At 44.5% G+C, this 16723-nt stretch overlaps 1 protein-coding gene across 2 annotated transcripts in view; it reads left to right on the forward strand.

The window, feature by feature from the left end:
* Positions 1-15924, forward strand: part of E2F3 (E2F transcription factor 3) — a 74443-nt gene extending 58519 nt beyond the window's left edge. Inside the window, exons 2-7 of one of the 2 annotated variants that reach the window (XM_073877629.1) lie at positions 3423-3534; positions 4758-4977; positions 6254-6412; positions 9601-9715; positions 11037-11172; positions 12304-15924. In XM_073877629.1, the coding sequence (XP_073733730.1) occupies positions 3423-3534; positions 4758-4977; positions 6254-6412; positions 9601-9715; positions 11037-11172; positions 12304-12566 (1005 nt within the window). In that variant the 3' untranslated portion in view covers positions 12567-15924. The remainder of the gene's footprint in view (positions 1-3422; positions 3535-4757; positions 4978-6253; positions 6413-9600; positions 9716-11036; positions 11173-12303) is intronic. The other variant, XM_073877630.1, reaches the window with a different exon arrangement.
* The last annotated feature ends 799 nt before the right edge of the window (positions 15925-16723 follow it).

Below are 16723 nucleotides of genomic sequence, written 5' to 3' on the forward strand. Positions count from 1 at the left end.
CCCTGGTGTAAGCAGAGACCACCTGTACTGTTTAAAACCTCCCATCTAGTTTTTTGGTTTGTTTTTTTTTTTTTAACCAAGCGTGCATGCTTGCCTTGGTTAAGGTGAGTGTGGAAGTAATGCTGCTCCATCGGAGACCAGAGTTGTTTGGCCCTTTCCCAAAAGAGAGTCCAATTAGTGTGCCCGTCCTCAGGTCTGGGAGGTACAAGTAGTTAAGTACTGTCTGTGTGTTTCTCTCAAATCCATTCAGCCCCTGCCACTGCACAATGGAGGGAGGCTCACGGGATAGCCCACCAGAAACATCCATTGGGAGAAGGGAAATGACACAGGGATCGCCTCCCAAAGCACGTCATGTCTCCTGCACAGGAATAAATTCCAGGCCCTGGGAGACTTGGTGGGGACGTGACTGTTGGTGCAGCCGATAGGACTGCCTTGATTCCTACCCTCCAGGAGGATTTGCGGGGCTGACCTTCCTCCACAGCTCATTTCTTGGTGTAGATGTATTGGCTTGGTGATTGATTCCCTTAGAGGCTGAGCTATCTGTCATAGACCTTTGTTTTCTGGACTTAAGGATTCTCTGGCAGTAGAATTGCCTTTAAGATTTCTTAGATTTTCTGTCTAGTATCTAGATTGGATCAACTATCCAAAGTCACACAACCTGCCTAGTCCTGGTCCTTGAAGTTAGATCTCCGTTTCTTGGCAACAGATCTCTGGGAATTTCCCCAGCCTACAGCTTACGGCTTCCATAGGCCTTTGCCTCAAAGCAATTTGGAACAATAGCCTGGATGGGGAGACAAAAGTAACATGCCCCCAGCGTGCTCGCCAGTGGGTGGTTCTTTCTTGGGAGTGTCCAGGGAGAGTATACAGACTTCCCAACCTAGGGGCCCAAGACTCCTAGATCCTCAGCTCTTTTCCCATTTGGCTTCCTTCTGGGGACCTTCGCATGGAGGGGATACAGCTCTGTATCTCTTGGATTGCTTTCGATGGAAAGAAAAGGCCTCCATAGCAAAGCTGTCCCCCTCTCGACTTTCAGGCAAGCCTCAAATGAAGCTTATCCGCAATAATTTCCTGAAGGCCCCACGAAGTGACCCACTCACTCTGCCACTCTTGAACGAGGCTTGCCAGCTCCCCATTGCACCAAGGCTCAGCTTGACTCAGCCCGTTCCACAAGCTGTCACTTGCAACACACTTCCATTTCCCTAACTCAAAGAGCTTTAAGCAAAAAGGAGATGTTATGGGCTGATGCAACAGAGAAATCTGGGGCAAAGACCAACCGTTGCCCCCAGCGTATGACCTGATTCCGAGTTTTGAAGGACTGCCTCAGACCCTCTCTCTCCATTTCTCCACTCCACTTGCCCCTGTGGACCCTCCATTCTCGGATGGCTTCTGGCTAACGTCAGCCTTCCTGGGAAGGCCCACCCCTTCTTGGCAGTAGCTCCATAAAAATCCCTGGGGTTGGCCTTTGTTTACCCCCCTTTGGTCATATGCCACTCACTGCAGCCACTGTGAGGGAGGAGGAGGATGGAACAAAAGATCAGCCAGGCCCGGGTCACCTAGGGGCACAATGCACTTGGGCTAGCACTTGGGAGCGGTGCTCCCCCAAAAACAATGAGGGAGCTTTTGCCTCATGAAGACGGAATGTTTGCTGGGCCAACTAAAACAACAGGCTCACACAAGGATTTGACAGAATATTTGGGAGGGGAAAATGAATTTAAGAAAGTTGCCAAATGTCATTCCTAGGCCTTTAGAGTGAAGTACAGCCCAGCATTGCCCAACAGAAAGATCATGTGTGCCACAAATTTAAGCCACATGGTAAAATATATATATATACATATACATACATATATATATATATGGAAACAGGTAAAATAATAATTTTAATACTACCTGATTTAATCACATTTCATAAAGGCAAAATAGTATCATTTTGACATGTAATCTGTGTAAAAACTATTGGTGAGATCCTTTACCCTTTTCAGTGCTGAGTTTTAACCTCCATTGTGTATTTTATACTTCGAGCTCATGTTGATTCAGATGAGCCACATGTGGCTAAAGGGGCTTCTGGAGCGAACAGAGCAAGATTCGCTGATAACTTTTTATAAAGAAGCTGCATGTCTGTCATCAGCTGATAAGTTATTCCTTCTGTTTCTGTGTGATGAGGGGTTACCATGAAATTGTGTGTCTCCTCATTACAAGAATGTGTCTTCAGATGAGCCTGAAGACACAGGGCCATGCGGGGTGTCTAGTTGGGTGCCATTCCTGTCTGAACACCCATCCCAGCATACAGTTAGTTAGTACACAACAATTACTTAGTTATCTGTCTCCTCTCTTGGACTCTACGCGCTAAGGAGGCAGACACTCTTCCCCATCTTGCTTTACCTCTGTTCCCTAAGCCCAGTCCATAGACACTAAGTAGGTATTTTTTAAGTAAAATTAAATTAAATGAAAAACTTGGATGAAGGGGCACCTGGGTGGCTCAGTCGGTTAAGCGTCCGACTCTTGATTGTGGCTCAGGTTGTGATCTCGGGGTCCCTGAGATCGAGCCCCGAGTTGGGCTCTGCACTGGGCGTGGAGCCTCCTTAAGATTCTCTCCCTCTGCCCCTCTCCCCCTCCAAAAAAAAAAAAAAAAAGGAAGAAGAAGAAGAAACTTGGATGAAGACTTCTCATTTGCCAGGTTTGATGCAAAAATGGAGACAGTGATACTAGTTGAAGCCCAAGATTGAGCATTTACAATATTTGTTGTTCTGATGAATGACCATTTGCAGTCTGTGACTAGCTGCGTTGCTGTTTAATCACTCTTTCGTTGAATATAAATATATAGAGAGCGAGAGTAATTGAATACCTACAGAAAGCCAGGCTCTATGCCAAGCACTAGGTATACAAAGATAAATGGGAAACAGTCCCTGCCTTAAAGGAAATGAGAAACAGATAAGTAAAATAACCCTTCTATCCAATAAGTGTTATCATGCATGTAAACACACAGTGTTTGGGGGGCACAAGGAAAGAGATCCAACCCGGGTCAGAGATGAAGGTAGGCGGCGAAGTGTCACAAGGGAAAAGCGAATTTACGTTCCACGCTGCCTGCTGTGGTCTGACTGTCTCACCCCATGCCTGGCACATATGTCGAATCAATGAAGGAGTAAACAATGTGGCCCCCAGGCCTGATCCTGCAGGACCAGTGGATGGGTCCGTCTGAGCCTAGATGGGTAATCCGTGGCAGGTGAAGAGAGTTTCTGCGCCAGCCCAGCCTCCAGATCCAGCATCTGGCCGGAGGGCATGACAGGGGCCCCGAGTGAGGCAGAGCAGAGGTGCCGGGAGTTGGCACGTGCCCGCAGCCTTTGGCAGGGCCAGCCCCCAAACAGCCCCACAGCTTGTGACTGCCCGCGTGGCCAGTGACGACCGATCGTCCTTTCACGTTGCAGGCAAAGCGACGGCTGGAGCTAGGAGAAAGCGGTCATCAGTACCTCTCGGATGGCTTAAAAACCCCCAAGGGCAAAGGAAGAGCCGCCCTGCGGAGTCCAGATAGTCCAAAAAGTAAGGATCCCTTCCATCTCGTATTCTCCCCGGTGTGGGCTTCCCCCCTTTCAAAGCTCGTGGCTGAGAGAATGCCAAGGTGTGGATAATTGTGGCCTGTTGGGTCCTTTTTCATCTCTTTCTGTTCCTAGCCAGAAAATAAACGCAGTGTCTGCAGACACCCCCCAAAGGGTGTAGAGTCCCTTCGGTGCCTGGATACTGACTCAGGGGGAGGCTTCTTTAAATGTGCGCGGTGTCCTTTTTCACCCGGTGTACAAGCTCTCTGGCACCATTCTGTAATCAAATTTAATTTTAACTTCCCTTAATGGACATTACTTTTGAGACCGGGCTAACTGCACATAGAACTGTGCCAGAGTCGGTCAGGTCTACACCGGCCCCAATCTCTAGCTCCGCCTGAGGCAGTGTCCAAATTGACCGAAACTCCTACATTGCAGCTCGTTTTCCTTCCCACCTTTTGTTTCTTTGGGGAGAGAGAGAGAGAGAGAGAGAAGTAGGTTGGAAACAGCAGAATAGTCCTTTATGTCTCTGGCATTTAACATAGACGCTAAATTAGACTTTGTTCGCCCCTTTTGTGGAGTTTACGGATCAGGCCTTCCACAAACCCTATGTGATGCACACCCGCACGACAGAATAAATACGATATTGAATGAGGGCATAACATGCAAGAGGGCTGGGGCGAGTCAGCCTGTTTAGGTATTCTTCATCCAAATGAAGCATTCCCTGAAAAGCTGGTGACTAAGTCACAGACACACACAGACCATGGAGCCTGCAAAGCCAGTTGCGAGGGGTCTGTCTGAGCCCCCGTCATGAAACGCAGGAGAGATTCGCAGCCCCGGCCCCATTGGGTTGGGCTTCCCCACGTGCTGGTGCTCAGAGACTGTAGCATGTTTTCATTCATTCAACAGATAACGTTGAGCACCTACGATGTGTGGGATACCTCACTAGACTCAGGGAGGAGGGTGAGGCAAAGTAGAAACTACTGAGAAATTCACAGGAAAATGCTTTCATCAAACAGGAATTTGTACTGTCCCTTCCTTTTCTAATAAAGCCACTTCATAGCTTTCTGTAACTTACCGAGAACAACAACAGCGGCTTTGCTTGGACACTAATACTTGGGCTGCAACGGGAAAGAGGGCTTGCCGACCTGCAAAGAAACCCTTCATTTCTTTACCTTTCCCCCTATTCCCCCCCCCCCACCCGCTCGGCTTTTGTTTTTCTTTAAGCTCCAAAATCTCCCTCAGAAAAAACACGGTATGACACATCCCTTGGTCTGCTCACCAAGAAGTTCATTCAGCTCCTGAGCCAGTCCCCTGACGGGGTCTTGGATTTGAACAAGGCGGCGGAGGTGCTAAAGGTGCAAAAGAGGAGAATCTACGACATCACCAACGTGCTGGAAGGCATCCACCTCATTAAGAAGAAGTCGAAAAACAACGTGCAGTGGATGTGAGTACAAGCCACGACCCCCAGCCCCAGATTTCACAATCACGCCCGCACTCCACTTCCGTGGTCTCCTCCCTGCTGCCCCTCGGCTCCTCAGCCCAAAGTTCAATGTCTCTTTACCCTCTAGATGCTGTCAGAGACATTTGATTAGCCTCAGTCAAGGAGATCCCGGGATTTCGGGGCAGGGGGGCCCTGCAGATGTCAAGTAGGATGTTATTCATCTGCAGCCGTGAGGCCGTGTGTGTGATCTAAAGGATGCGGGCACATGTTTTCGGCTTGTTCCTAACAGGGCTTTGGCAATGAACTCCGGCTGTGTATGAACACATCCGTGTAGGTGTCCCATCACCACGTAGCTTCATCCGTGGCTCTGACGGCAGGTCAGGTCGCTTTCTGGGTAAATGGAGGCAAGACTTAGAGGCCTCAGTTCCTCCTGGAAAGCAGGGATGATAACACACGTCACCACACGTGTGATTCAGTGTGTGGTTCATCTCGTTTGTGAATTACGGACGGAGCATCCCAACAGCCAGTATTTTAGAAGGGACCATGAAAGTGTTGTGGGAAGGAACAAGTCTGTTAGAGGGTGGCTTTGAAAACAGACTCCCTCAAACATGAGATGAGTGCGGGTAACTTTTTGTACTTTTGGGGAATTTTGTGACGATTCAGTGACCCATTTAGGCCTGTGGTTTCTAGAAACCTGTTGGGTATTGGTCTTTGTTCTTGCATACAGCACACACATCTGTTCCCTTAACCTTTTCCTTTTCGGTGGTTGGTAGAAGACCCTCAGAAACTGCCTAGGTCTTTTGTGCCTCCCGAATGATATTTCGTTGAATCTTGAACCACGCTTCATCTTTTCTTTCACACTTTTCTCTCTTTCCATGCCTCTCTATCCTTTTGTATTTCCCCTCTTTCTCTCTCTTTCCTCCCGGGAGGCATGTGACAGGCAGGAACTCCACCTTTCGCCCTTTGAATTTGAGCCTTCTGAAAAAACAGCCCTCCTCTGGAGGAAAGAAACCTGAAAATAACAGTGTGGGGGTTTTTTCGGGGTTCCCCTCCACACACTTAAATGTCTATGGTGTGAAAGGTGAAGGACTGTGTAGACAAAAAATATATACAAATGTATAAATGTTCTGATTTTGACGCTTGGCTAACAAGCAGTGTGACCTCCTGTGTCAAGAGAGGACATGTTACTCAAAAGGACCATTTCTCACTGTCCCTCCCTTGCACCCTCACCCCCTTGGCCCCCCGAGCAGCCACGAAGAGTCTGTGTTTGGGTTTCTAGGGGCTGCAGTCTGTCTGAGGATGGGGGCATGCTGGCCCAGTGTCAAGGCCTGTCCAAGGAAGTGACCGAGCTCAGCCAGGAGGAGAAGAAATTAGATGAACTGATCCAAAGCTGCACCCTGGACCTCAAACTGCTAACCGAAGATTCAGAGAATCAAAGATATCCTTTGTGCACCTGTTCCTTGGGGGTTAGTGCCTTCTAGAACACACCCAGTGTTCACACACTGACGCTTACGCCCAGGTAGAATTTTACTTGGGTTAACGCATGTCATTCACGTGTGGTTCGGGACATGCAGATACACGCAGTGCGTAAGGAAGCACTATTCTAAGATAGGTGAGGTGTCAGCGTTAATATTAATGACATCATCCAGCAGCTCCCTCTCTGTCTCCCCAGATTTTTGGTGGGCGTTCACTGTCACCGTTGGGGTTCTCACATTCTATTTTCTTTTCATCAGATATTGGAGCAATTGGAATTTGTTGAATCTGTCTGAGCTATAGCTGAAGGAATGAAGAGTCTAGAAAAATCATTCTGTAACCTCTACCATGCATTATTGCTGATGGACAACACCAGAAACTGATTTCCGAAGCACCCCCCACCCCCACCCCGGCCCAGGCCTAAGACGTCTCCGTCTATCCATTCATTCACAGACATTGGTCCTTGGAAATAAAAATTTTTAAAAGCCAGTTCTTGTCAACTGGCTGACAATCTTTTGGCCATCACAGGAAAACTCACTGTTCATCATCGCACTCCCGACAAAAAGGGAGAAAGATGACTTCATTGTGTTGACAAGAAGGTCTTGCAATGTTCTCAGTTATGCATAGAAGACAAAGCCAATATTTTAAGACATCCTATCTCTAATTTGTGTTCCCCACTTCTGATTGTTCCACATTACCTTTTCCCTTGGAGGGTATGGGGACATTCATTTCCCAATTCGGGCAGTTTTTTGAAACTGCGATTGCTCATTTTCTATTGACCACAGGATTGATCTTGTCCGCTGATGATTAGTGAGGTGGAGAAGAGGTGTGGTGATTTGAACCCCAGTGGCAGCCAGAGTGGGTTTACAGGGGAAGAGACAAGAATAGCTCTAGTTGGGCTGTTTCATTCACTCTTTAGCTGGGAGCCCCATGGAGGACGATTGGCAGCTGTCTGGAACGTGCAGCTTACAGCAGAGTCACTGACATTAGCTTTCTCTAGGGCCTTTGCTGTGGAAACTGGAAGCTTCCTTGCAGGGAGCTGCTAACCCAAAAAAACAAATTCAGGAGGGAGCCATAGTGGAAGTACTCTAAAGTTTGGAAGATTAGAAAATGTGTTTGCACAATTTTTTTCAATTCGCCATTCAGTTCCGAATGTGGTACAGCTTGTTCACAAATGTGTTGAAATTTTCCTTCCTGCAGCAGGTTGAGTAACTGTAGATGAGTTTTTATTTTAATAAGTTCTTGTCACGTAGCTTTTTGACAGTGGGCTGTGGGGTAAGTACCTGGTTATCACTTTCCCCGTGTTCTCAGTAAAAACTCAGAACTGTCAAGTCTCGTATGAAGGCAACAGTTGGCTTCCTTGATGCGATACATGGTGACCTAAGACCCGGACTCTTGCATGAGCTGTCCTGTCAAGCTCAGCACTGAATTAGCTCTTGTCTCAACCATTAAGATGTAAAGAAGATAGTCTGCAGTAGATGCCCCTAAAAGTATATACATATTTGGGGTGAATGTGCTTTTTTATCTACACAGTAGGTTCATAGCTTCCTTCAATTTCTAATTAAAAGCCACTGTTCTAAGAGACATCATTTCCTCCTGACTCTCTAAACCCTATTTCTGTATTAAACGTGTTAGATCACAGACTCTATTTGCTAATATTATATTATCTTCAGAAAGGCCTTCATTGAGTCATGTGATTTGCTGTTTTAGCCTAGGCATTTTTTGTGGGCTAACATAAAAAACGCAACAGACTAAAGACATTGTACATTAATCATGTTACCCCATGTCCCTTATAGAAGAGAGCTACGTGACTCTTATAAGAGAGCTATGTGAGCTCTTTTAGTGCCAAGTAAAAACTTGTCTCTCCAGGCAAGCTTGCATGAATACTTTTTATCATGTAATAAGTACCATATTCTTTCATGGTATCCTCTTAGCTTCGGCTGCCAGGGCACTTAAAAGAATCGCTCAGCGCTCAGAAGTCATGACCAAGGGTACTAAAATACTCTTTCACTCTTTTCCCGCTAGTGTTTCTCAAATTGATTCAGGTTGCAGAGCACTTGGAAGCTGCATTCCCTCCTTGTGAACACTGAAATATTGATAGTCAGTAATATACAAAGGCTAATTTTTCTAACAGAGAAATAACGACTCTCTTATAGGTAGGCAGTATACAATCACAACCAGCCCAGGTGCCCTTAAGAAAACCAGCTATCTGGGGTGCCTGGGTGGCTCAGTCGGTTAAGCGACTGCCTTCGGCTCAGGTCATGATCCTGGAGTCCCGGGATCGAGTCCCGCATCAGGCTCCCTGCTCAGCAGGGAGTCTGCCTCTCCCTCTGACCTTCTTCCCTCTCATGCTCTCTCTCTCAATAAATAAATAAAAATCTTTAAAAAAAAAAAAAAAAAGAAAACCAGCTATCTGCCTGACCCATCTTCTGAGTTAGTTCTTCCACCAATATATCTGTTTGCTACGCATGCGTTCATGTGCGTGGCTACTGACATTTGCGAATGGTCAAGCAGCAGATAGAAGTTACTGGAGTTCCAAAAAATATATGAGCAATAGAGCTTACATTTTTTTTTCTTCTGTAAATTGGGGTCTGCCATCATTCAATTTGAGTGACAGAACACTTCACCAAAGTTCACAGAATGTCCATGCTCCAGAGGAACTTGGCTAGAACCTGACCAAACTGGGTTTTGGTTTTATTTTGATAGTTTAGCTATTCTGTTTCTGTGTTTAACATTTTAAATCGCCATGGACTTTTTTAGAAATGGGTAGGAGAACGCTGTGCATTTGTCTTATTGTTTAGAATATCAACCAGAAAAGAAGATTCACAAGAGATCCCATATATTTAAAGAGTGAGACAGAGAGGGGCGCCTGGGTGGCTCGGTCATTAGGCCTCTGCCTTCGGCTCAGATTATGATCCCGGGGTCCTGGGATCGAGCCCCGCATCCAGCTCCCTGCTCTGCGGGAGGCCTGCTTCTCCCTCTCCCACTCCCCCTGCTTGTGTTCCCTCTCTGTCAAATAATAAAATCTTAAAAAAAAAAAAAAATTGAGACAGAGAGACCAGTATATTCTTACAGGTCATAAAATACTTGAAAATGTTTCCATGCATCTGTTCTGTCAATCTTCTAATGGTTACATTCCTTAACACTCACTACGTTAGCTTACGTTACATATCAAGATATTCGAAAAATTAGTGGCCTTAAAGACCAAACTGTTATAGTTGTCAAAGCCCCTCCAGAAACAAGACTTGAAGTGCCTGACCCAATAGAGGTAAGGAGATAACGTCTTTGTTCACCTGCAGAGATCTTTTTGCAATGCCTGAAGTTAAAGAATCATTGACATGTGGTCAAAGCATGTATCCTCCTTAACACTCCATAGTTCTTTCCCATCCATTTTACTTAACCTGAACTTCAAAAACATTTCAACAGTTCAATACATATTGAGTGTCCCAAAAGTCTAATTTTAACATCATGGGGCATTGAATTCAGGGTATGGTGCCCTGTCCCTCTGGTACTTTTTCTTGCTCACAATTTGGTATCTGGTGGTTCTGATTGATTTGAACCGTTGGGGAATTTTATGTTGATTGCCCTGGATATGATCCCCACTAGGAATAGAGACATAAACGTTTTATTAGAGTATCTCCCTAACTTAAAAAAAAAAAATATCTCCCTAACTTATCTTAGCACACTTTAAGAATTTATCTTTTAGAACATGTTTACTTTTAAGAAATCACATACAACTTTGGCTCAATTGGTAGACTAGAATATTATAAGAAAGGAGGGAATATATTTTTGTGATTGGTTTCCGACAATCTTTGCTAATATAGGCCTGGACCATAACTATAAGATAAAGAAATGTAGCAAAAAGGAAATGCATAGGAAATAAAAAGTGAGATTTGCAAGCTCCCATCTAGGGTAGAGTTCTCACCTAAATGATAATAATAGCTCTATGACCCAGATGAAGAAGAATTTTAGATGTTAGTGTGCTGCATTCTCTTATTAAACTCTGCTCCTAGCACTTAAGAATACTATTCATCCAGTGGTTATTAAAGTTCACATAAAAACGCCCCGCCATAAAGGGATAGCAGCATGGAAATACTGCATTTAGAACGCTTAAAGGACCTTTTCATAGTTTGCATAGAAGGAATATATTTAAAGAACACAGTTCACCTCCTCTTGGGCAGGGGTCAGCAAACGTTTTCTTTAAAGGACGAGAGAGTAAATATTTTTGGCTTTGTGAGCCATAAGTCTCTGTTGGGACTACTCAACTATACAACAGTTGCCATTAGAGCATGAGAAGAAAAAAAAAAAAACAGCCAGAGGCAATCTGTAAACAGTGGGACCGGGCATGGTTCTATGCCAATAAAACTTTATTTACAAAGCCAGTTGATGGATTGGATTTGGCCCTCAGGCTGCTGTTTACTGGCCCCTCCTCTAGAGGATGACAGTCATCTGTTGATGGGGGGGCAGGGGGAGCGGCTACCAGTGAAGAAGCAAAATGAACAATAAAAATTACCCTTCCCATTTCTAGATGAAAATTACTATAGCTCTCATTTCTTAGTTTGAACTTTTCTCACTTCTTCTGTTGATAGAGCCTACAAATACATTTGGCAAGTACCCAAGGGCCCATTGAGGTTTATTTGTGTCCAGAAGAGACAGAAACACACAGTCCAATGAAAACAAACAACCAAGACCACAATGGGAATATCCCGAAACCCCCTTCCAAAGGTAAAAATTCCACTTTTGTTATTTGGAAACTGTTTTAAAAATGAAGGTGACCAGAAGGATCCATTGTGGGAACCACATGCCTAGGCAAGAAACAAAAACTTCTGTTATTAAAAGTTATTAAGGTAACTTTTTTTTTTTAAGGCATTCTGACTAGTTACAGAATAAAATCATGATTTTGAGCCAATGACTTCTCTGCCCACGAATGGAGCCCCTCAGGCTTTCGCTATGGGCAGAAACCGCTTCCCTTAAAATGTTTTGAAAGCCAGCTAAGGTGCGGACTGAAACTGTGAGCTCTCTGGGTGAATCACCAGCTCCACTTGGCCACACACCTTCTCATGATGCTGCAGAGATCATGCTAGCGAAAGGGAACAAGTTCGGAGCAAAGAGGCTTTTGTCAAAGAAGTTATAACTTAATTTCTGCTCCTTTCCCCAACCCCCCAGGGTGATGGGGACAAGATATGGGAGGATAAGCCCAGGAATATCTAAGTTCTTTCCCCTTTTTTCGGTTTCAGACTGGGGATATGTATTTAATCTTTCCCCCTACTGTCTCCCAATATAGCAGCAAGAATTAGATCGATTTAGGTTAATCAGGTCTGATTTGTAATACTGAGCATTTATAATTGCCACAGCACCTCAGATGGGAAAACGAAAGATCACTTTTTTCACTGTAGACATTCAAAGCGGACATGTCGTATTGCGTGCATTTTTAAGAAGTATCTTTAAAAAGTTGTTCAAACAAGACTAAGTTAAAATCAGTGAGTCCCTACGAGGAAGCCACCTTTTCAGTATGTGTTTTGTTTTGTTTTGTTTTCCTTAAATATTGACTAGCTGATAGCAGAGAGAAGTGTTTGAACTTGTTAGTCTCTAATCTTGGAAACCATTTGTATTCTTGTTTGCTAACAGTAGGCATCTCAAAAGTTGAGTGAGTTAGACCAGAACAGAGAAAAGCTGCCAGTCTCGGTGAACAGTTAGCACAAGACAGGCTGGATCGTAGTGGCATCTGATCATCCTTAGCAGAGGGTACATGCTTTTATAACAGCAGCATGCATAGTCTTCCAACAAGTTGATTTGATTTTTATCCTAACTTACTTTTTGGTTTCCTCCAATTTTTTTTTTTCTTTCTCCTTTCAGACTTGGCTTCAACCAACTCAGGACATAGCGATTGTTCGATTTCTATGGCAAACCTTTCTCCTTTGGCCTCCCCAGCCAACCTCTTACAGCAGACTGAGGACCAAATTCCTTCCAACCTAGAAGGACCATTTGTGAACTTACTGCCTCCCCTGCTCCAAGAAGACTATCTCCTAAGCCTTGGGGAGGAAGAAGGCATCAGCGATCTCTTTGATGCTTATGATTTGGAAAAGCTCCCGCTGGTGGAAGACTTCATGTGTAGTTGATTACGCTTTGTGTGACCTCCCCTTATAAACCAATATTTTTTTATTATGGAACCAGAACATCTGTCATGCAGTGTTGTCCCTTCCTACCTTCTTCCTCCGAGATAGTATCATGAAGTAAACTACAAACTTCAGAACAAAGCTGACATTTTAATGAATTAAAAAAGCTCCAAGATTTTTTTTTTTTTTTTTTTTTTGGTCTAAACGCACAGTCGCAGGCTCCCTTGGGAAAGCCCTGCTATGCCCCAGGCTCCAAAATCTCCTGGATGAGTCAGCAAGTGAGAAAATGTGCAATCAGGTGTCTCTCACCCATATTTTTCTTCCCTCCCTCCCGGACTGGCTTGCTGTGCCTGTCGGATGGGCTGTAGAATGGGGTCTGGCCACCTGGCCCACTCGAAAACAGCAATCTTCCTTAATAGCATTTCAAGCCGTGCCTTCTCCGAGGAATGCATGTCTTTGGGGTCTGCTCATATGGAATGGAACGGCAGGAACTGTAAACTTGAAGTCATGCAAAAGTATGAAATGGATTTCTTCAGCTCTTCTTAGGAATATTTAAATTACTGTCATAATTCAGTGTAAGCTACAGACTTTGTGTACCGCTAGGAGGTCAAGAGAACCTGCACAGCCTTTCGGATGAAGAACCTGTTTTCCAATATTTGTTGCAGATACAGAAGAACGGTAGATCTGCCACTCGAAGCTGTTGTGGATTTTCCTGTCTCCATTAACTACTCCCACTCCCTTGCCCCCAACGTATTTGTAAGTTTAAAGTTGATTTGTAGCAAATGCTTACTTAGGAGTTTTCTGTGGATTGTTTTTGCCTTTTTTTTTTTAAGCTGCCATTTAAGCATTCCTGTGGCACCCAGCACCATTTCAATTTAATTGTTTACTTTGAAACGGTTTTTGCTAATTCATATTATTTAAGCAGAGGTAGAGGACCTCTACTGATCAGAGCATCTAAACGTGTGTGATCTAAGGTTTAACAGCTTCTGCAAGAAGCATTGCCCCATCTTGCTTCCTTTCCCAGGGTGGGGAGCGTGGAGCGAGTCAGTCCTGGGGCTCGCTCGCTCGCTCGCTCACAGACACGGGTGGCCCGTTTGAGAGGAGAACCAGGTCAGATGACATAGCAGTCCCAAGGAGCAGCAGGTGTGGATCCCTCCGTCCTTGGGCTTCCTGGCCCTGTGACTGGGGCAAGGGCTCTCTTACTCTGCACTCAGGGAGACCACTTCTCAGGATGGGGGTCGGATGGAGAGGCCTCTGGGGACAAAGACATCCCCACTGTGTCAGTGGCATTTACTTAAAAGCTGGTGAGAACAGGGCGTTCCCCCTGCATCGGGGGCTGCCATCGTCCTGGCCCAGAACCCATTCCCCTTCCTCTATGAAGGAGTAAGTTGGACCAAGGGAAGTCATTACATGGAAGGAGAAGTGATAGAATGCCAGGGCGTGTCCTGCTTTACTCTTCAGGAATGGTGTCCCCCAGCTGGAGGCTTCGTGTCAGCTGCAAATCCTACCAGTTAGGTCCAAGAATGGCTTTCCCATTGGCTCTGGGGAGAGGTACCCTTCTCCCGCTGGGCGTGTGGCATGGTACCTCAGGTCCATTGCTTGGATCCTGAGGCGGGAATGAGGGAGTCCGGTTAAAAAAAAAAAACCTCCAAACGAAACAGTTAAATTGAAATGCTATGTGCCTGACACAGTAGCACTCGATTTGTGTGTTTAATGGAATCGAAAATATCCCTTAGGAAAAACACAAAACGAAACAAAAACAAAACAAAACAAAAAGAAAACCACGAAAGCCCCAGCCAGTTGATTCAAGGTAGATTTCCACAATATGCAAAGTGGTGGTAGGGTCAAAACCAATGACACCAGCACTTTAAACTATTTGTGTGGGTGTGCGTGGGTGTATGTTTGGGAAGGAAAACAAAGGTGCACATTATCCCTCTTTTTCTTCTTCGGCCTCCGTCCCCAGCCTCCTCCCTCACACACACTGGCTTTGGTACAAACAGCAGTGTGGTCTGTGATGAAGCATTGGGGTGGGGGAGGGAGAGGGGAGCTTTGTGTCAAGTGCCTACTGGAAATGCACTGTGGGGTTTTTTCCTGTACGGGAAACCATTTATGCCAAGCTTTTGCCCATTTCCCATATTTATCTCATCTGGTTGGCTGCCTCTGTTTCCGGCTTTGTCATGATTCTCTTTATCAGCTGTACAAAGCTGATTTTGTTTCCAAAGTCTAAAGACTGAGCGCTCACCTGGCTAGGTGGTTGTGTGTTCTGTTGGCTTTCTCCTTAAGCCTTTTCGTAATGTAATGATGCCGTATTTATTGTTTTGAAAACGAAAGGAATACTAATAAGTCTTAAAAGTTCCTTCATGCATAAGATTTTTCCAGTTAGTGGGCTGAGCTTGGTGTCCCTGAGTTAGCTGTCCATGCTGTGTTCTGCTTGCATTGCCCATTTTTTCTTTCTGACATAGTATCTGGCACACAAAGTGGGTTAGTACTACAGTATTTGTGTTACTTTACGTACTAAGTATGCAGGTTTTCTGGTACCATTGAGTTGCTGCTATTAACGCTCACACATGAAATGGCTAAAAGTTACAAGTGTGCGAATTATGACTGCGTGAGCCTTACAAAATAAAAAGTGTATAAAGGGCAACACATGAGCTGTCAAACAGTGTTAGGTGTGTGTTCATATGTACAGATTTGTGCATAGCGATCGTTTTATTTAAGTTGATTGTAGTCTCCTCCACACTTTCATTATCTAGCGATTTTGTACAAGAAAAAAAAATAGCAATTAATTTGTAAACACTGCCAGAATATTTTCTAGCTGGTTTGTAATTTTTTAAGAGTGTTCTATTTTGTTTCTGTTTATTTGTTGTTGTTGTTGTGGTTGTGGTTCTTATTTCCGTTTTTGTTGTTTTCAAGTGTAGATCTGTAAATAAAACCGCAGTATTTAAAGCTTTAGCTTTCAGGAAGAAAAGAAAGTAAGTAAGAACTCAGATGCGTGCATGACAGCCTGTGTGTGGGGGGATTTGAAGGAACATGGCTTGCAGAGTGAGTCAGGTGGCAATTGTCAGATTGTGGGAATTTCTTTTCCTACGGGGTACGTGATTTTTGTCAAAAGGAAGTATTTCTCCCAAAATTGGGAGTAGGCAAACTACTAATCGGTTTAGCTTTGTGTTGTATGCTAGTTTAAAAAAGAAAATATGTAATATAATGTAAAAAAAAAAAAAGCTTTTATGATGGATTTTGTAAATAGATTTGTTACAGGGTAACCTGTTCTCTAGTTGTGATCTTACCACTTCAAATGGGTGTAATTTGAATAAATTTTGTATGGTAAAGGATCAATAAAATGATTTTTTTTAAGAGTTCAGACTTGTAAATGGCTTTCCTTCATAGTATCTTACATTCCTGTATTAACTTCATTCTTAAAGACGTGCTTTAACATGGGGAAAGGTGGCCCCAAAGTTCAAGAACATCACATGCCCTGCCCTTTAAATGGGACTTCAGGAACACTGGCCAGATATTTGTCGAGCACCTGTGGTGTACTCGGCACTTTGAGAAGCAGAAGAATTTGCCACGCCTCTGACCAGCGGCAAAAACCACTTTCAGATCTGGAAGGGTTTTTACACCACGTGGCAAGTCCAGTTTTATTTTTCATAATGAGTTATGAAGCCAAAAAATTTTAATTCTCATGATGGGTAAATTACCTCCCTTGTCCTGGGTTCCGTGTTTCTTGTAATGCCACCTCTGAGCAGGTTAGGGGTTTTGAATAGCCATCTCATACTCTTAACTCAGCTCATCATCTAAAATTCCAACATGTTATGTATTGTACATATACACACAATCATTCAATACACAGGGTATAAAGTACGAAAACAAAACCACCCCTCGTCCCCCCAACCTATTCACCCCAAAGAAAACCACTATCCTCCTTTATTTATTTATTTGAGAGAGAGAGAGCCCAAGTAGGGGTGGCGGGGAGGGCAGAGACAGAGGCAGACTCCCCTCTGAGCAGGGAGCCCGACATGGGACTTGATCCCAGGACCCTGAGATCACGACCTGAGCCAAAGGCAGACGCTTAGCCAACTGAGCCACCCAGGCACTCCTGAGTAATTTTCTATTTGAGAGATTATTGTTCGTTTTGCTATAAAAAATAATATGTAAGCTTT

This window comes from Callorhinus ursinus, unplaced genomic scaffold (assembly GCF_003265705.2).
Source record: "Callorhinus ursinus isolate GAN/ISIS: 27379988/994484 unplaced genomic scaffold, GSC_fseal_2.0 scaffold26, whole genome shotgun sequence".
Classification (NCBI taxonomy): Eukaryota; Metazoa; Chordata; class Mammalia; order Carnivora; family Otariidae; genus Callorhinus; species Callorhinus ursinus.